At 38.3% G+C, this 21513-nt stretch overlaps 1 protein-coding gene across 4 annotated transcripts in view; it reads right to left on the reverse strand.

Annotated features, from left to right (window-relative positions):
- The window catches only part of CEMIP2 (cell migration inducing hyaluronidase 2), a 52889-nt gene that overhangs the window by 7683 nt on the left and 23693 nt on the right, over positions 1-21513 (reverse strand). For all 4 annotated transcript variants that reach the window (XM_052776705.1, XM_052776707.1, XM_052776704.1 and 1 more), the window contains exons 6-19: positions 20399-20587; positions 17307-17476; positions 14554-14763; positions 13963-14168; positions 13313-13382; positions 10451-10579; positions 8670-8758; positions 6597-6728; positions 6061-6096; positions 5198-5353; positions 2851-3028; positions 2142-2357; positions 1225-1433; positions 512-697 (exon numbers count right to left, since the gene is read on the reverse strand). In XM_052776705.1, the coding sequence (XP_052632665.1) occupies positions 512-697; positions 1225-1433; positions 2142-2357; positions 2851-3028; positions 5198-5353; positions 6061-6096; positions 6597-6728; positions 8670-8758; positions 10451-10579; positions 13313-13382; positions 13963-14168; positions 14554-14763; positions 17307-17476; positions 20399-20587 (2176 nt within the window). The remainder of the gene's footprint in view (positions 1-511; positions 698-1224; positions 1434-2141; positions 2358-2850; positions 3029-5197; positions 5354-6060; positions 6097-6596; positions 6729-8669; positions 8759-10450; positions 10580-13312; positions 13383-13962; positions 14169-14553; positions 14764-17306; positions 17477-20398; positions 20588-21513) is intronic.

A 21513-nucleotide genomic window follows, 5' to 3' on the forward strand; every position in this document is an offset into this window, starting at 1 on the left:
AGAGGAAATGGCCTCAGGTTGCGCCAGGGGAGGTTTCGATTGGATATTAGGAAAAATTTCTTTACTGAAAGGGTTGTCAGGCATTGGAACAGGCTGTCCAGGGAAGTGGTGGTGTCACCATCCCTGGAGGTGTTCAGAAAACACATAGACAGGGCACTTCAGTACATGGTTTAGTGGGCATGGTGGTGTTGGGTTGATGGTTGGACTTGATGATCTCAAAGGCTTTTTCCAACCTAAACAATTCTATGATGCTATGATTCTGTACCACATTTTCCCCAGGCATGGGGTAGGAAATATCTGTGGCAACTGTGACGCTCTTGGAAAAGTATTTCAATGACAACCACTGTATTTTGGAGATTCAAAGTCACACCAAGTATTCTTTCAAATAGGCTTTGGGCTCCTTCACAACAGATTTCCTCTTATGCAGGTGTCTCAATCAGTTTTTAACACTATCGAACTGGACATTTTAAGATTAAACACCTTCCAATAGGGTCAAGTTACAAGGAGTTACCCGGTACTGTTGTCAAAGTAGAACTTCTTGTCTGATCGATTCTTTTCAAGCTCCATCATTGAAGATACAGGCATGTAGCGCTCTACCTTGCTGGACAGAGCAGATGACCGCCTTTGAAAGGTTTCCAGTACTATAGCAAAATCTGTATTTGGTTGATAACAAAGACCAACACGAATCCAGTCATTCCTGAAAAAAAAAATAAAGCGTATGATTTGCTGTAGGAACAGTTTAGATGACAATACACAGCAAACAGATCACTCAAAAAACAATTAACAGGAACACAAAAAGCTCCCAAACCCTCAACCAGAAGATCTTTCTTCCCTTCACAAAGTGTTTCATTAAATGTTATAGTAACTTTGATACTCTCAGGATATGTTTGATTTTATACTTTTTATACTATATTTACTAAGTTTATCCGACAACAAAATCAAGTATGCTGAACTACTCAACTCCAATTCTGCTCAACTTCACTACTTGTAAATTTTCTTCTCTGAAGGATCTTCCTTAAAGACACTACTGGACACAAGCTTACTTTAGGTGCAGGTCTATTGCATAATCTCTTGTTTTTCCTACTTTATTATTTGTAATTATGAAAAAAACCAACCCAAGATCTCATCTTACTGATGGTTGCAAACTCTCATGCATGCTAATTCTGCAGGACATTACTTCAGTATTGCCTTATGGATCAATGACATCAAAGAAAGTAAACATACTTGTTGAAGTTAATGAGATAAAGGTAGGTGACATTTGGAGCTTTTCCATTCCAATGTATTGTGTAGCCCTTTTGGAGCATCACTACTGGCTGGTATTGTTGAAAGACAGCTCTCTGATTAATACCTCGAAGAACCATGGGATTGGCTGGGTACTCATCTCGTACAATAGTCATGGAAAGATTCTGTCCATTCCAGGTTTGGACATAAACCTATATGATATTAAGGAGGACGAAAAGAAAGAGGAAAGATTTGGACACTGTACAAAAGGAAATGAAATAGTGAAGAATAATCAGTACATTATTAGTGAAAACACTGCAACTTGATGTTCTGAGTTAAGCAATACACAAATATCTCCTGAAGAAGAGCCCTATTTGAGAAACTTATTGTAGATTTTGCCCATTTTACAGACAAAAAAAGGGGAGGGAGGGGAAAAAAATATATATAGAATCAGCTATGGTACTTGGCCAAACTCATTTTGAACAGGAACCAGAATGGGAATCAGACCTGTATGAGACTTGTATTCAGGAGTTGGTATTTAACATCTCCACTGAAAAAAAAAAAAAGCGCCTCCTAAAACCCACTCTGTGAAAAAAAGACAGAGAGCACTCCAATGGAAGAAAACATCTCCAACACAAAAATTTTCTAGCAGGTGGGGCTGCAACATGGAACTCCTGGCATGCATGCACATTTGGTTTTACCTTGCAGCACCTAATACTGTACTCCCAGTGTGTATGCTGAAGGGAACACAATACACACAACTGGCTGAAAAGTGTAATATGCATAGAACTATTTTCTAAAATGTCAAAGAATTTTTAAATCCAAAGATAGGTAACTTTGTAGTTCTTACACTCCCCCTGCCCTCATAAATTGTTCATATTATAGACGTGCCCCAAACAGAAAGCTACAAGAGTACTAGCCTGCGCATAGGTCCCACTGCAAACCACTCCACTCCATTCTGTAATATTAATGCATTTGGGGTGTTGAATCAAGTAGTTATCCATTCTGCCCACGTAGGTATCCTTGTAGTCAGTCACTGAACCATCCAGATCATGGAATATTGAGTTCTTGTCACCATCCAGATCCCCTTCATCAAACCAGGGACCAGGTTTTCCAAAGAAGGCCTTCAAAGAAACCTGGCAACAACAATTAAAATATTTATTTTTTTTCCCCAGGCAAAGCACAGACTAACACTTGCACACCTGCAGAAACACAGGAATTAGACAAAGTTGATTAAAAAACTTATGGCAAGGATTGTGGAATCTTGCAAAAGAGACATTGTGATTTTTAGTAATAGGCTGAGGCCAGCTCTTGCTTCTGAACAGTGTTAGTATTTGCAACTGAAAATTCATTACTAAAGATATACTGAACCTTATAAAAATCTCCTTTCAGTTTTACCATTAGCCATGAAATAGATCATTATTGCAATATATCCTACATCTCCTTTGGTATTTTTTTTTTGCTTGGGAGACAAAGGATAGACCTTGGGTGACTTCCAACCAAGACAGAAACTCTGGAATAGGGATGTGTGGAAAAGATGACCTAGGGCCCTTGGATGTTTATTTTAAATACAGCAAGAAGAAAAGAAAGGCATTTGCAAGAATAACAGAAAACTTGTAATAAACTTACGTTTGGACCAAACTTCACAAGAGAAATGTTGTTTTTTGGTGTCATCTGCCATGGATTTTTCATCAAGAATCCAACTGCACTGGTAAATCTGTCTGGAGTTGGCACAAAGTTTTTGAAGGTGCACTTGGTAAGGTGAATTGGTCCATCATAAATTTGAAAGCCTCTGATCGGAAATGTCCTGTTAATGCAAGCAAATATTTGTAGCATCCTGTAACAAAACCCATGATAAGCCTGAATCTGTGTCATAAATACATCTTCTCTCAGAGGAATCACGAAAGCAACATTAAGAGAATGACTTGCACGTTAGATCCTAGTAAAGGAAATCTTTTTTCTGCACTTATCTAATGAGTCAAAAAATCCCTCACTCTTCTGAGTTTTCCTGTTAGAATTTTCCTGTTTCACTGTTCATTCACAAATGTGCCCCGTTCCCAATATGAGAAATACAGCAGGAGAATAATACCACTTGCTCTTTGATTGATCATGGCAACTGAAGAAATGCCCGTAGACTGGAAGAAAACAAATGTCACTTCAAGAAGGAACCTCAAGCCTCAGATTGATCTCCTGGAAGGTGATGGAGCAGCTAATCCTGAAAACCATTTCAAGGCACATGAAGAACAAGAAAGTCATCAGGAGTAATCAGCATGGATTCACCAAGGAGCAGTCAAGTTTGACCAACTTGATAAACTTCTGTGATGAAACAACTGGCCTGGTAGCTGAGGAGAGAACAGTGAACATGGTCTATCTAAACTTCAGTAAGGTTTTTGACACTGTCCCCTGTAGCATCCTCATGAAGTATGGGTTGGATGAAAGGACAGTGAGGTGGACTGAAAAGTAGCTGAATGGCTGGGCCCAGAGGGTGGTGGCATGAAATCTGCTTGGAGACCAGTAACTAGTGGTACACCCCAAGGGTCAACACTGGGCCCAGTCTTGTTCAACATCCTTATTAGTGAGCTGGACGATGGGTCTGAGTATACTCTCAGTAAGTTTACAGAGGCCATAAAACTGCAAGGAATAGCTGATATACCAAAGGGTTGTGCTGCCATCCAGATAGACCTCAACAGACTGGAGAAAAAGGCAGATGGGAACCTCATGAAGTTCAACATGGTGGACTGCAAAGTCATGTACCTAGGGAGGAACAACCCTAAGTGCCAGTAAAAAGGACATATGGGTCCTGGTGGAAACCAAGTTGAGCATAAGCCAACAATGTGCCCTTGCCGCAGAGAGGCAAATGGTATCCTGGGCTGCACTGGGAGAAGTGATGCCAACAGATCGAGGTGTATTCATCCCATGTATTCAGCACCCGTGAAGCCACACCTAGAGTGCTTGTCCCCCATACAAGACAGACGTGAAGCTATTGGCGAGAGTCCAGTGACAGGCCACAAAGATGACTGAGTGACTGGACCACCTCCCATAGGAGGAAACATTGGGAGACCTCAGACTGTTCAGCCTAGAGCAGAGAAGGCTCAGGCAGGAATCTCATCAATGTACAGGGATCTCTGAAGGGAGGGTGCAAAGAAGATGGAGCCAGGCTGTTTCCAGCGGTGCCCAGTGACAGGACCAGAGGCAATGGGCACAAGTTGAAAAAGAGGAGGTTCCTCCTAAACGTAAGGAGAAACCTTTTCACTGTGAAGGTGACTGAGCACTGGGACAGGTTACCCAGGGACGTTGTGGAGTCTCCATCCTTGGAGATATTCTAAAGCTGCCTGAACATAGTCCTGCACAACCAGCTTTAGGTGGCCCTGCTTGAGCAGGGGAGTTGGACAAGATGACCTCCAGAGGTCCCTTCCAACTTCAACTGTTCTGTGATTCTGCTCAACTAGACTGAATACCTCATATATCACTGCCACATTAACTTCTTCCCTCTAAATGGCTAAGCAGCAAAAAACCAGGGTGGCTTAGACCTACCTCACCCTTCTTTCCTATTCCGTGGCAAGACTAGGACTTAGCACTATGTTAAACTAGCATCACAGCAAGCCAGAGCGAAAAGAAAAGGATCATGGTCATAGATTGGGATTTGTCACAGACTCTAGTCTCTAGTCCTAAACTGACCCCTGAAATCCTTCACCTGAAAGCTTTTTCTTTTTCCTTCAGGCCCAAATGTTGAAGACTAAGGTTTCATTAAAGTAGGATAACTTAAACCTCTACAGAAAAGTGACCTGTGGTAGCATCAGATGAAAACTGATGCACCAAAAGGTGAGTGACACAGCTTCACACACAGTGTTAAAAAGAGTATCACCTTCAATAGAGTCCTAATCTCTCACAGCTCAAGCAAGAAGAGTGTTTACATCTGATACAGAGAACGTTTTTCTTGTATCATTTCTACTTCCTTCACTCATAACATACTTACCGATTTCTAGGCAGAGTGCGTGCCTTGCTGTCTATTCCTCCAGTTCCCGCGTATTTATTTTGGCCACCTGGAAACCCATAATTCTTGCTCTCACCTATGAACAGCGACTCAGATACTTCCTGGCTGGCACCTTCATCATTTGGGAAGCTCCCATCACTATCAAAACAATGTCAGAGATAAGCTTTTAGCCAAGACTCTCCAGCAGATGAACCCACCGAGGCATAGTCCTACTTTTACTTCTGTAACAGTCCTCCTAAAGCAGAGCAGTCTATACTTCATTTACAATATATAGAACAATAAGTTTAACCATTAACAGTATTATAGGCTGTTCGAAATGCCAGCAAAGAGCTGAGCATTAAATTTTCTCCCTCTCTTTGTAGTGCAGCACTCTTTCTTTTACAGCCCACTTTTGCAATCCTAGAACCAGTCTGTCATAACATAAATGGCAGCAATTTGGCTTACTAAAGTTACTTGATTCTTTCTTAGTAGAAAGAAACTCTGCCCCCTCTAAATGTTCATACCGTTTCTTTTCCATTATTTACTTTCAGCTGTTCAGGTAGAAAATTGAAACTGCCTAAGGAATCATACAATGCCAAAAATACCTGGATAAACATAACCCTTCTGGTGAAAAGGCAGCAAATCGTGGTGTAAACCAAGCACAGGTTGAATTAAAGTGCAAGGTTTGGCAGCTGTGTCAGTCTAGAGCCTTTATAATATTATCCGCACCACTGGAAATAGAAAGGGGCCCAAAAATGAAACTAAAGCCTTATGAAAGTATACCTATTAATTTAATAGTTGGATATTATTTTCTAAGCTTCTAGGCAAGAAAAAAAACCCAGAAGTGATTAACATAAAGTACTCACCTAGCAAATGTCAAACCTATTCCATTGTCTGCAAACCTAAAAGAAAGTTCAAAGCTTCAGACATGTTTTCTGGATTATCCTACAATGAGCTACTGTAAGAGCACATCCTGCTATGCACTGAAGAAAGCCTGAATTTTTCTATTAATGGAATTTAGAACCACCACACACTTAACTCTTATTAAAATGTTGCTGTTAAAAAAAAAAATCAAGTAATTTTCTATGTATTTTAAGCAGGAACATGAGAACTTCAGGGAAACCATAGATACCTCAGTACAAATTTACTGTCTCTACCAACTTTTAGACTTCTTTTTATTACATAGTTTCTTTTTGCTATTTAAGGCAGGTTCTCATCTAATCACATATAAACTTGTTTCATTTAAAGTAGTAGGATGGTGTGAAAACAGTTCAAGCTATCGAGAAGTTCCCCGAGTTAGGCAACAATCTTCTTTTATAACCCTGTTGTAATGCACTTTCATAAACAAAGCTTCATGGGAAAATTCTTAACAACATGCAGCTGTTTGCTTCTGGATACCTACCCAGAGTTTTGAATGAGGATATCCCCTCCCCTGACCCAGGCCCCATGATCATTGTTTTTGAAAGAGATTAATCTGTCAATCAGGGCAGCAACTCGGGGCTTTTCAGGGTCTGCATCTTGATGAGGTCGAAACCTGGGACAGACAAAAACCCAAACACTCAATATAAGAATACTGTTTGTTTTACATGTATCATATATGTTGGGCTAAGAGAGGCTGAAAGATAAATGCTCATGGTCAAACCTGATGGGCAAAATCCACTCTGCTTCATGTTTGGAATGACAGAAGCCAAAACCAGGTGCATCTCTAGCTCTCCATTTCTAGAAAACTGTTTTCAGGGTATGATGAAGCAGGAACATAAAACTTCTCTTTTCCAGTAACTCTCACAGGCTTTTTGCTCAATCTCCCTGAGTTTCTTTAGCTGCATCTCACCTCCTTTTATCCCCTTGCTTTTTCTTTTTGCCCTCCCCAAAGTATTCCCTCCCCACTTGTATTGCAGCATTAATGTGAAAGTTTGATGGAGGGAATTAAAGCTCCTTGGAAGGATACACAGGGTGGATGTGCACTATACAAAAAAGGCTGGAGGTTTGTCTACCTGCTCCTTCAAATCTTTCAAACTCTTCTGATGTTGCGGGGTGCTCCTTCTTTGAGCACACCTGAGATATTTTTCTATTCCAACCCAGACACTCTGCATTGCTACCAAGATGGTCTCGTATGATAAGTTATGGCTGGAATCTATTTTAGACAGCCTAATTAAAGACTAGTGGAAGCTTTCACTTGATTATCCCCAAGATCGCAAAGAAAAAATAGTAGATTAAAAAAATATTACAAAAATGCATCTTGAGCAGGTGAAGATATATATGCCCCTTAAACTGATGACCTTGTTCTCTAATTTGGATCTGCCCTACCTACCCCAGGGGAGGAAGGGGAGAATGGGTGAATGTTTGTTTTTGACAGTCTCAGGCTCCTCAATTAACATTTAAACCCCTCCAGTTTGGTTCCATGTACAATGATTAGTGGCTTCATGTAGTTACAGAGTGCCTTGTTACTTCTTTGGCTGCTGTGAAACAGGAACCCCGTCTCATGCACTGAGTTTCTTGCATCCTGTGTTGATGCCCTGTCAACACACTACAGGATATGTTCTACTCCCTCATATGTTCCTCTTGACTACCTCTTATCACTGAGGTAATCCACAAGGGTTATATGGGCTTTCTGTCAAAAGTTCAAACTAGCAAGTTCATTTCCAAATCATGAAGTATCAAGTATCACCAAAGTATCACCAAAACTGGGAACTTCCTCTCTGCATCTGCAACTATCACTTAACTATCCTCATCCTAAACACAGGTCAATCAGAAATAAAGATAATATTACAAACTATATTTCTGTCTTAATAATTATTTGTCACAATAAAATGTTGACAGATACAGTTATCCAATATTGACATTTGACCACTATCTCAGGCTATTTTATTTGAAGTTCAGGACAAGACTAACCAGGCACAGTATAACCTGGAATTTTCCTAGACTCTCTGTTATTTTCTCTCACTTTGTAAACTAAAGAAAATGTGTTTGATTGTACTATCTCTGCAAATAGCCTTCAGTAAAACTGTACCACTGAGCTATGATCTCCAAGTCTAGAAGGTACAGCAGGAAGCACTCAGCAGTAAGAAAGGCAAGTGGAAGTATTACTTAGCTCTGCTAAAAGCCTTTTTCTAAAAACTATTTAAAACCAAGTCATAAATCAGAGGAGCAGATTTTAAAGTAAGACTCTACTTTTAGCAGCAATTCCAGAAGCTTCAAGCATGACAGTAGAGCATGTTTAAAATGATGTCTTCTAAGAGGCTGAAAACTACCCTAAGTAAGGGCTCAGAAGAAACAGACAACTCTTTTAAGGCACACCATGCTGTTTTTCCCAAAACGGATGAACAAATGAGAGAAAAGAATATATATGTACTTATTGTTTAGTTATTATTTATAAACAATTACATTGTTTTAAAAATGTTTTTCCTCACGTGAATGTAAGAGCTATCTCAAAACTTTGACATTTTTCACTCACTTGAAAGACAATATCCTTTACCTTGCATTGTTGTCCAAACAAAGATATTCTCTGGGATCATCAACGCTAGCATTAGTTGTTTTAACACCCTTATCAATGAACAAACCAGCCTGAAACAAGCAAGGAAAGAAAATTCATACCATCCAAACCTAAAGATAGAGTAAACATTAAATTTCTAAAAGTTAAACTTTACACTGCAATCAGCATATGTATTAGAAACTGTAAGAACTTCCAGTTTGGCCTTAATTGACATATTGTCTAAGGGAAAAATAGCATCTGTCTATGATAATTTGGGCAGAGGAAAAGAATTGCCTGGGTTTAAAAAAAAAAAGTAATGGAAAATCATTAAAGTAATTTCAGATTTCTTTCACAACATCTAACTATTTGAGGTTTTACACTTATTTCCAGATGCTGTTCTGGAAAATCTGCAAGCCAATCTTGTGTTGAATTCAAAATATTCTCACAAATGGAAAAAAATTAAAAGAAATAAATACCACTGTGAAAAATGCTGTGTATTTCACTTTAAAACTAAATGACCTTCACCATTGAAGCTGATTTTTGCCCAAGCAATTATCAACTTGAAACTCAATAATGCAGTATGAAATAATTTATTTGAGAAAATACAAGCAGAAGGAAGCATTTGTGTTATTTAGTCTGAATTACATACACAAATACCTGCAGCTACTTTCACCTCCGATCCAAATTATGATTACAATTGAGTGCTCCTACATGAGCAGATCCTCAGACCTGCTACTGGAATTTGCTCTTTTAACACGGAATTTTAGCACACAAACTGCTACCCTTGTTTAAAGGTAATACAAGCCACCCAGCTGAAACACTTTTTTCTTTACAATGTGCTTTTGTATTCAGTATGTTTTAATCCCAATCTGAACAAATGCCCTAGAGTTCCAAACACACCACTAACACAATTTCTATAAAACAGTGCATCATTTCTTGGTACCCCAGACACCCAACTGTCAAGTAAAATCAGTTTCACATGGTAAAAAACAATGCAATAGTGATCCTGAACTTTATTAGGTAAATTTCAAACACAAATAACTATTAAGTGGCTTTGTAAATGTCATTGTATTTTATATACACACACACACACACATATATACACACACACATACATACACATGCATACAGAGAGACACAAAGCAGCTAGATTTCAAATGAAATCATTAATTTAAGGACTTAATTTCACTTAGCTGAATGTGGAAAAGATAAAGTCACATTAATAAAACAATACTGAATGCCTGCATCTAGGGTGAGAAGCCTCTAACAAAAAAACCTGCTGCCAACGGCTGGGCTCCTGAAGGCAACCTGGAAGCTTAATCTCTAGCAGAGACTGTGCCACCATGTGCAAACACCTGAGTTACTGCACCTTAGAGACTCAGGAAAACAAGTCACAGCTATTCGAGGAAGCTATTACATGAATCACAACTGTAATAAACTTGATGCTTCAAGGCTCAGCTTTCTTCAGAGTATAAAACAATGCCAGCAGTAAAAGAGTAGCATGTGAAATGCTACTTCTGAGAAAATGTATTTCACTAGAGGTATTAATTGATTTTAGTTGTTTATGCCTTATGAGGATATTGAACACAGTGAATACTCAAAATGTAGCAAGAAACTATACACACGCTGATTATAGACCATTCTACAATACTAGATAGAATCACGCAGTTTGAACACAGCATGAATCCATCACCCAACCAGCTTAAAATGTAAACAGACAAGTCCTAAAATAGAGTAGTTACAAATAAAGAACTTCACTTTCTTTTACTCAGATAATACCTTACCTTAAAATTAGAATGAACCCTGTTATTATAGAAGATTCCTAGGGGTGTAAGCTCTGACTTGGTTTCAATGGCTAAACTATGAGAATCTCCTGTAGCAACCCTGTGGAACAAATACCATATTCCAGCATCCTGCAAGTAAGGAGAGAATGACATTACTTATAAGTGAGTCTGATACTACCATCAGTGCTCATGTATCTAATCACAAAGTAAGTGTATGCTAAGTTGAACTTGGATATTTTAAGTAAGAAAGTGAGTAAGAACACAGCCCAAACCAACCGTGCACAATGGAATACATTTTTCAAAATAAAGTCTCCAAATAACTGCCCAGTGAGAAAGTAGAAGTTTGCAAATAAGGCTATAATGTAGTTAATAATATACACTAAAAAGTGTTTTCCTTCTCAGTGAAGCCATGAAACACTACACATTTAAGATCCTCTAATATTTCAAACCAGAAAAGTGTCAGAGTTAATATAATTTTCGCATTTCAGTTATATTTCATCACACACACTGGATTTTCCTTTGTTTACTACTAAATCATGTCATTTACAGTAAAATACTCAAAATCCTTCCTCTCCTCCTTACTCTTACAGTCCGACTAAGGTTTGTTCATCTCTGCTCACATCAGAATTTAATGACACAGCCAAAAAACCCACAAGAGCTTTCAGAAGGGAAAAAAGCACACCAAGAAGTCTGGCCAGTTCAGAGCACTGTGCCAATAATATGCAGTAATAATTTCAGCATCTGTTCATTTTCTCCACTTCTTCAACATCGCTCCTCTTAAAGAAGCTGGATTTATCTGCTAAATGAGACCCCCAAAAGTTCCCCTTTCAACCACATCTGGGTTCACAAGAGGTGGCACTATGACAGCACCTGCATACCAGATACCTACAAATGTGAAAAATTTTGCCTGACCACACGCTCTGTGGGTCTGTAAAATAAAAAAAAAAATTATTGCATAAGGCATATTAAAGGGTTAAACAGTAGCTAAAGAAACAACTGCACACTGAGTGTTCCATCTCATGAAAAATAGCCATCATCCTCCTGTTCAAGAAATGTGGATAAAGCCAGTTCACTCTGGCTTAAAAGATTTCATGCATTTCATTCTGAGAACATACTCATTTTCCAAACAGTCCTGGAAATTCTGCTTCTCAGTAACATATTCCCATCCGTAATGATGACACACTTTGACATTTCTGGTGATTAACAATTCCAAAGCAAATGTGGATGTTCCATTAATAAAAATGCCAAAATCTTACTTCACATATAATTAAATACAGCTCTCTGCTTGGCAGACTCAAGTAATTTTTAGCCAAAACACATCCTGATGCATGGAAAAAAGTTTAATAAACTTAAAAGCTCCTTAAGCACTTGCAAGCATTCAGAAAAATGAAAAAGGTTTTTTTTCCCCCTTCTCATATACAGCTCAAACAAAAGAAACATCTATTGCTTGATACACCCTTACAAAAGGCTTCATTGTGTAATGAAGGAGCTGGGGGGGAGGGGCAGTGGAATTATTTTATTTGTTTATGAATTGTTATAGTTTATACCAGCAAAAGCTCTACAGTGCAGAGTTTGTATCAACAAAGTTGAAGTATTCTCCTTCTGAAACATAGTAAGCTGTAGTCCCTTTATACTGATGTGTTTACATGCATGCAAGGGAGGTATATCAGAGTGGCAAAACTTCATAACATGCACAAATGCTTGCTCTGACCATACACATTCCAGTAACAGAATGAAGTGTCATTTACTGGGATACACTACAGAGGCAGAAAGAGACCTTGCAGGTTTTAAACACCAGATCAAGGAATCCGCTTCCTTTAACTTAGCCTGCAATGCTAAAACAAGGTAAAGGAGTATTATATAAAGCAGGCAAAATGGAAAGACATTGCATTGGGAAGAGAAGAATTGGTTCGATAACTGTGTCCAGACCCTTCCTAGCAGTAGACAGTCACCTAGAAAACTTCATCAAAAAAAAAAAAAAAAAAAAGTCAGACCACACAAAAGGCAGAACAAAATTTTCTAAATTTTTTTTATACTCTAGATATTTCAACCCATTTAAATATTTTGAATCCTGTTCTATTAATAACAGTTTATTATGTGCCTAAGAATACACTGACACACACTCATATTCTACTTCCAGCACTGGAGCCTTTGCAACAACAACAAAAATCTTTCCTGTTTCCCATTCCCACTGATCTCTTCGGAAAAATCCACTCAAAACCATGCACATCTCAGCCTCTCATCCAATGTAGAACAGACTCCAGCCCCCTCCTCCACAACACGTACTGAGTAGTTCAGCTTTACTTCACAAGCAGCTGTTTGACAAGAGATTTGCACTAATACAAGGTTCACATCAAGTAAAAAAAATATCAGCAGTAACTGATAGGAAGCAAATGACTAACTACTGACAATAAAAGTGTTTTAGTTGTTTCTTATACAACGAACATTTTTTTGTAGTAATTTTTCATTCCTATGACTATAGCTATGAAGACAAATTTTGCAAAGCAGTACACAGTAAGCTCATGACAACCTACAGAAAATACAAAAGCTTTAATATGAAATGCACTAGTTCTTTGGAAATAAAAGGATTTATTTCTACATACACACATTGACACTGTTGTCAGGTCTATTAACTATAAAGAGGAAGAGATCTCCTCTGTTCCAGCCAGAACAAAGATTTTTGGCATCTCTTAAATGCACACCTAGACAAACCCTGCACTTGTAATGCCAACATGCTGCCAAAAGAACATATTCATATATAACAAAGAAAAAAGTATGTATTTTTGGCAGTGTAAATGTTACAGATTTTACAAATACCAGTGGCATGAATGGTTTGTGTTGAATTACATCCATACACCTCACCTGTGAACCTGCTGCTGCATTATTTATAAGATGATTGTTGGGATGAGAAATCCAGAATGTCGAAACTGCCCTGAAACATTATTCAGAAAGAAGTTGTTATGGAAAAGCGCTAGCACCTACAGAAATATCTCCCCTTCACAACAAGCACATGAGAAAAAGCTAAGTTGATGTCTGAAGTCACTACTTCACATATGAAATAAAAATCACAACCCTTTCCACATTTAGAAGTCAAAAATGCTTCTTCTTTTAGTTCAATGCACAGTATTTTATTTAATGTTGTTCAGATACTCCATGCAATAATAAACTGTTTTAATAAGCTTCTACAAAAGATTAGTAGTATGCAGAAAAACTAGCAGTGACAATCTGAGAATGTGCATGCCTTTACAGAGAAGTAAAGATGCGGCCTTAAAAAAAGTACCACAAGAAACAACAATCTTCCTACAAAACAACTTATTTTTTCTCTTTAGTAAAAGACTAAACACTAACTCTTTTTTTTTTTTTAATGCCAATACTATGGGAAGTACATTTAAGGTGTCTGCATTTATTAAATTATACATAAAAATGTTCCCATCTGTGTATTGTCAAGAGAACATCAGCAGTTTAACTGCTGCAGCTGGTTTGGTTTTACTTTTTCACCATGAAATACTCACATGCAGTCTGTTGCTGGCACTGGGACATAACTTCCATACACTTTATCCCTAATACCAATACACATGGTGCTGTTTCTATCTGTAGGAAGAAGAGTGCCTGGTTTCGTGACTAGCCCAAGGTTGTGGAACAAAGTATTCCTCTGCTCGATGCCATCTTCTGTGAAGAAACAGTGACCTAGTGTGTCATAGCCAATAGTGTCCTTTATCTGCAGAAATACAAGTTCATTATGTCAGTAGCAATAGCATTAACTGAGATTTATTTGACAAGTACCATCTAGTTTTACTGTCTTGGCACAGCTGCAGAGTGAAGCTTCAGTATCAGCAGTTTAGTTGATTCAAGCATACAGTTTTATTTATCCCTTACAAACACACTACTATGTCTGGAGAGCTTAGCTGCCTGGAAGATTCTGCAAAAACAGAATGGTGAGATCTGTTAAAAACAAGTTAGTGTTTGCACTTGTTCATTTATTTCTTGCAATGAAAAAACACTGCTGAGCATTAAACTTGAAGAAGGGAGGAGACTATTTTTGCCCTAAATGCTCTTTATAACATTTATTTCAACACGGTATGTTTTACTCTCCTTGCACCTACCAGCAAGCCATTAGTTGCATGAACAGTCACACATCTGGAAAAACAGTGATGAATGGAAAGCCCTTCCAGGTAAGTCTTAAAACTATAACCTCCTTTTTCATCCACATCCCCACAAAGGTGAAAGTGAACAGGGTAACTTCCAATCTGCTGCTGGCCCATTTGCTTCAATTCCACATAGGAGAGATGAACAGATGTAAAATTCTTCAAAATCTAAAAAATATTATGAGAAGTTCAGAATGAATAATGAACTATTTGTTTTTTAACCAATGGAAATCTAAGTTAATACATCATCTATACCAGAGGTACAGAAGTTAGATGTACAGTTACCATAGGCCAACACAGTAAAAGTTAGAACAATTGATAATGTTTTGCTCTATATCCCGCCTTACAAAACAGTATTCATAAGTAAGTGTAAAAGCTAAATCTCCATGTGGCTAAACCAAAGTAATTTTCACCAGACACGTTCCCACACTTTACTGTTTGGTCTTTACCAGCTGGCACATTAAATATTCTTTACATATAACCATGTACTGTCCAAATAAACAGAAGTCACCTATGTCACGGCCCATCTATACTGAAGATGTACCAGTGCAGCCCACCTGGGACAGGCTTAGTTGAATAAAAATCACAGAATAATACAGATTCAAAGTAACCTGTTGAGATAGCTGGTCCAATTGCCAGCTCAGCACAGGGTCAGCTTAAAGACAGCTGCTCAGCATGTTGCCCAAGGAATATCTCCAGCCACAGAGATGCTCATGTAATGTCTATTGGTTCTTTCCTTTCATTTTCCTGGCATCTAAGCAGAATTTGCCTTGTTGAAGCTTGGTCCCATTGCCTCTTGTCCTATCACCATGCACATCCAAGAACTGCTCTGGCTTCTCTGAACCCTCCCCAGTGCCTGAAGACAGCAACAAAATCTTGCCTCTTCACCTTCCCCACACCAAACAAGCCTTCTTCTCTCAGCTGCTCCTCACTCATCATCACATACTCCCACACACCACCTCCACTGGGCACACCCCAGTGCATCTACATCTTTGCAATGGGAATACAAAACGGGACACAGCACTCCAGAGGAGCTTCTTTATTTAGGAAGATAGGAAACTGCCTTCAGAATCATGTAACTTCACAGTAACACTACTTAATACAAAGTAAAAACATCATGGGGCTGTACCAGTATCACACAAAAGCAGAAGCATTTTCTTCCACCTAACCTGCTATGAAAACGGAAAGCAACTGCAACACCTAAACTGTAAGGAGCTAAGCTGAGAAAAAAACCTTTTTTGTTATTTCATTAACTTATCTGTACTGTGTATTTATCAATAACCTTTTTCATTATGTACTTTGTCCTCTAGGGAAATTAGTAATATGAACTTTTTTTTCCCCTCCTCTAATTGCACTCCTAAGATTTGTATGCCTAAAATACAGAGGGATGGTCAAAACCAGGCATCCCTGAGATCTCCAACTCTTAACATTTGAAAGCACTAATGCAGTCATAAAAATACAAACTAACACCTCTCCTCACTGCCACTAAGCCTCCTTTATGCTACTGTCCCAGTGACCAGTAGAAAATCCAGGATGATCAAAACCCCTGAGGCCATTAACATTTGCTAGTGCCTAGGCTCCCTCTGCTTGAGCACGCAAGATTAACATAAGCTGAAAATGGTTTTAGTGCTGAAGTCTAGGTTTGGCAGCAGACACAGCTACTCTGAACAGTCTCCTGGGAACCGTTTAACAACTTTGATGACTCAAAATGTTTGTTTTCTGTTATATCTTCCAGACATCTGAGGGGTCTGCTGTATTTGCGCTATTGTGGCAATCAAGGTCACGCTTTGCAAGATGCACAGCTTGTCATTATCTTCTTTCATTACATTATCTTAAACACAAAAGAGTATCTTGAGCCCACCTACTTCTCTTCCACAAAACAAAAGCTGCCACACAGTAGGGAAAGGGCATCTTTTCTTTCCCACCATTATGTTCACTACTGTAAAATTAAAATCTGCATCCAAATATACTAGAGAGACTTAAACTGTGACCAGCACATAATGAGCACAAATACATTTGCATTTAAAATACAAGGCCTCAAACTTCTGCAGCATCAGTGAAGAGCTGATACACTGCTGTTCAATCCTTTCATGTAAAAACGTAAGTGAATACGAGTTTAATTATTAGTTTCTATAATATTACTTTCCCTCAGTTTTCTTTATATTTACGGTAATACAAGAAATTAGAAGCAGTTTCCTCTACATCACCTTAGTGCTTTCAAATTTTAAAAAAATATAAATAAAAAACCACCATGGTCCAACTCAGTTTCTTTCCTCTCCATGCCTCTCTAGTGCCCAATTTCAGATGAGGCAGATCTCTAGGATTCAATACTTATCACTTGGGAAGGGAGAAAGGCAGTGAAAGGAGGGAAGACAGAGAAAAGGGAGATCAAACTTTATTCTGTAATATTACAGGGTGCACATACATGGACGTCACTTGTAAGGTTTAATCTCTGCCATACAACATTGCAATGTGTGCTGGATACTTCTATACATTTCAGGCATTGATATCCCTTCCTCCAATTCTGCAGACTAAGTCTTGATGAGTTAAATCTAATTGCGGGAAAGACGAGAACGAAGTCATTTCTACGCAAAGCAACTGTATGAATTGACATTCTTTAAGTTTTCAAATCCCTCCAAGTTTAGCATTAATTGTTTTGTCCTCAATATGCCTCTACATGACAGAAAGCTACTTTAAAATGTTTTTCAGACCTTGATATGTCCACCAAATGTATCATAATTGAAGAACTGACACTCCTTTTCACGATAGCAGCTATTTTCTGTCTCCCCCTTGATTAAGATGTTCCTCGTAAGAACTCCGACTTCTGCCCTCATGTCCACTCCATCAATAACTTCTCCTACATGAGGAAACTGAGGATTTTCTGTCCAGTTTTGAAGGGGAGGAGGAAAAAAAATTAAAAAAAAAAAAAGAGTTTTTATTGATTAAAAACAAACTCAACTTATTTTATAGAAGCAAACTAATTGTAGCAACAAAACCCATGCATTCTGATACCTTAACATGCTGTAAGCTCTTAGCTTTTCTTATGCCAAGGCACACAAAAAGCAGGCAATTGTTAGACAATAAACATTAACCCAGCTAACACCAAGAAAATTCCCCCCTTCCAGACTGCGGATGACTCAAGTGATAGCTAAGCATCTTGCAGGATGGTAAGTCAAGCATGCTACTCCACGTTTCCTTCTAAAACAAAGTGCTGTCTACGTATTTATCATTTTTGTAAGACAACTAGTCCTAAACAAACCCCAACATTTTATTTGCAAGTGCATCTTATTTCAGTCCAATAGTCTGTGAACAGAATGGGTAAAGAAGAAAGAAAAGTTTAAATTAATCCAATGTATGTAGAAAACTTTTAATGAAACATAGATGCAGATTTCCTTTAAAAGCAAAAAGACGCTGACTGCTTGATCTGTTCTGAAGAAAAATTAGAACTGAAAATGAGGCCAAAACACCTTTAGAAAATACTGTATTCATCCCCCTCTGAAAGAAAAAAGGATTTGCTTTCCTAACTAAATTTGCTGTTTCCCAGATAGCTATTCTGAAGACACAAACTAAAATTAGGGAAAACAAGATACTCTGTTTTTACACAGTTCTTCAAAGAAACAATCAATTTATTTGTCTGTACAAACTGAGAAAATTATCTGGTCCTGTAAGCCTCAAAAAAATGTATTTATGCATTTATTTTTTAAAAATATCCCCCCCCCAACTTATTGATTCCCTGAATACAGACTGTGACTGTCCCTTCAAAGCTTACAAAAGGATACAAGCCTAAACTGGTCATTACCGCAATATGAAGCAGAACCAAGACTGGTATTAACTCTGTACCTGCTGTTGAGGATTTAAAAAGACAACAGATATCTGTAAATGGGACTGGGCTCCTCTGCTTGAAGGCTTACTTATAGTTTTTCCCTATATTTGACTAGCATGCATAGATCAAGTGAAGAAGAGCAACTAGGCCTCCTACAAAACAATACTTTTTAGTTTTCCTACTACAAGGGGCCAAAATAGCTAAAAACCTAGCAAAAAATACAAGAAATAATTTCAAAAGATGGTGAGTTCTTCAGCATGTCAAGTTTGCCATTCCACAGAAAATTCATTCTTTGTGGAACAAATATATAGGGTGGTTTGGGGATTTTTTAAACAGTACCTGTTACTATGACAAAGGAAACTTGATACTGGGGGTGGAAAAAAACAACAACAAAATGGGCCAGTTCATCTCCTTCAACATCTTTAGAAGGTATGTGTATATATATATATATATATAGTTCAGATGGCATTTATTTTCCAAAAAAAAAAGCCAAGATTTTTTATTCTACGCCATATTGTAAATAAATAAATTTTTTTTTTTAATCCTTTAAAAAGAGCTGCTTTTTCACAGTACATGATTTCCGAGATGAAACAGAGCTTGCACATACACTATTCAGTGGTGACAAAAACCTTCTTAAACTTCATACTGCAGCCTTCACATTAAGCTTGCTCTTTGAAATACTGTGCTCAGTAACATACATAGCGTGAGACATTTAAGAACAAAGCCCAGGAAGTGTCATGCTCAACGGCACTAAGTCATCTCTGCAGCTTCACCCACCTTGGTATTCTCTGATGTATAATAAGGTGAACTTAGATACACTTTTTCCGTAACTGGGACTTCACAATGCAGTAAAACATATCTGACCCATGCTAACGAATGCTGTGGGATGCAAACTGCACTGCAAAGTGGACGTACAAACTGGCAGTCAAGAAACGGGGGAACAGGAAAGTTTGAGGGCGTTCACAGAAAACTTCTGAGAACGGAGAAAGAGAAGAGTGGTTTGAAGAAGAGGAAGTCTCATACAGAGTACAGAGGTGAATGGCACAAAACCAGATCCTCAAGAGCACCAATCAGCTGCTGCAAACACTGCAAAATAACACTAGTTAGGTTGTGCTACAAATGGACACTGCAGCCCACCAGAAGGGAGCAAGAGGGGAAGCTCAAGGTCTGAGGCTGGTGAACCACCAGGCAGGAGGGTGCTGGCACAGAGCGGCAGAAAGAAAACACAGACGCCGGCAGAACCAGGGAGCCAGTCCCACAGGAGGCTCTTCTGAAGTCGAGCAGAATGACTCAGATAATAAAAAAAGGAAACGGACAACAACACGCATGACCATTTTGCGCACATCACGCCCAAAGGAAAAACAGATTGCAACTACTCAGGGATATCCTGTGTGAGCAGATGCTTGAAAGTGCCACTTATTTCATAATCATTTTGCTGGTGGGGGGTGGAGGGGGAACTGAGGAAAAGGAAAAAAAAAAAAAAAAAAGAAGAGACAGGTTCGAAGATTGCCATTTTCTTTTTTCATCGCGCTTTTTTTTTTCCTTTCTCCTTTTTTTAATAACAACAGAAAAAGGTATAATGATAACACTTCAAAAGATGGAAAGGGCACTAAAGGAAAAGGAAATGGTAATCACCACAACAGCCATTCAAGCACGTATAAAGAGAACTAGTGAAAAGACAGAAAGGAGCCAAGAAAGGAGAACAAGCATAATCCTCTTGGAAAAAACCAAAAGCATTCAATAAGCCTGGGAAGAAAGGAGAAAGGAAAGTCAGGATGGTAAGCTGTGAGGCAGACCTGACATGACACAGAGCAATTTTATAGCAAAGATAAGCACACATTCCTGTATACAGCAACAAAGCAATACAGAGATGGGTGAACAGGCTGTTCTTTACTGCTCCCACTGAAAGGGACTGTCCAGGGTGTACTACCATGTATACATATTTCACACAAATTCTTCACGTGTTGACTGCTCTCATACCTCTGACTTTGACCTGATGCTTGGTACACTCTGGGCAGGGAAGGAGGGTGAATTCCTCTGTCTGATACATTGAATAGTCTGTGCTTGCGACCACAATCCGGTCTCCAGGCTCCCAACTACTAACATCGTCCAGAAGATTCAGTATGACTCCACCTATTGCTTCCACCTGGAAGCCTGAAATTGGGACACCTAATTTAAACAAAAAAAAAAGTAAACACAATATAAGATTATATTCACCTTTATATGAAACTATCTCCAAGACGATACAAATAAGAAATGTATGAGATTTCACAAGCTCCAAAGCCCTCTAAAGTACAATTCTGCTCTGAAACTTGCCAGTGTGAGATACCATTACGGCTTGCTTATTTGGTGGATCTCAAATAAAACAAACAGAAAAGATGGAACTAACAGTGACAGGAAAAAAAAAAATGTATGCTTTTTTTTTTTTTTTTAAACTAATATCATATGGCAACAATTTGTAGGTCCAGCTACCTCTACTTGTTTCAAGTGACATTTTTCCACCATTTAAAACTCTACAGATGTAATCAAGGACCTGGCAAAACAAAGCAGGGGGACTTTCCTTTTTATTCACAACTAATAAAACAATTTGGCAGGCTAAATTACACACACATGCTATTTCACTGCCTTGTGATGGATTTGCACAAGTTCAGCAACTCTTGCTTACTCTTGACCCTAACTCTACAGTACCAGCAAGTAAAAGATGATTCTGGTGGAATTTTTTTTTTTAAATAAGTCTATACACTTTCATGGGCTGTAATGAACAGTAAAGGAGTAGTATCAAATAGCTCAATTAATAAATAAATATCCAGCTACCTTAAAAAAATTCTTCCGAGGCAAATACAATATTGCTTAGTAATTCTACAAACAGAAAAAGTTGACTGGGCATAAAAAGCAAAACTCAGATCAAAGATACCTTAAATATAAAAACAAATAAAGGATAAAAGCAAATAAGTGGTAGGTCTTCCAGGCTCTTTATACCACAGATTCAACTTGGTATGAGAAAAGCTGCCTAAAGTTTGGCATCAAACAGCAACAGAAGATTGTAACAAGAATAAGACATTTCTCTTAGCTTCTACCAAGCTTTCTTTTTAGGA

Source organism: Harpia harpyja, chromosome Z (genome assembly GCF_026419915.1).
Source record: "Harpia harpyja isolate bHarHar1 chromosome Z, bHarHar1 primary haplotype, whole genome shotgun sequence".
Classification (NCBI taxonomy): Eukaryota; Metazoa; Chordata; class Aves; order Accipitriformes; family Accipitridae; genus Harpia; species Harpia harpyja.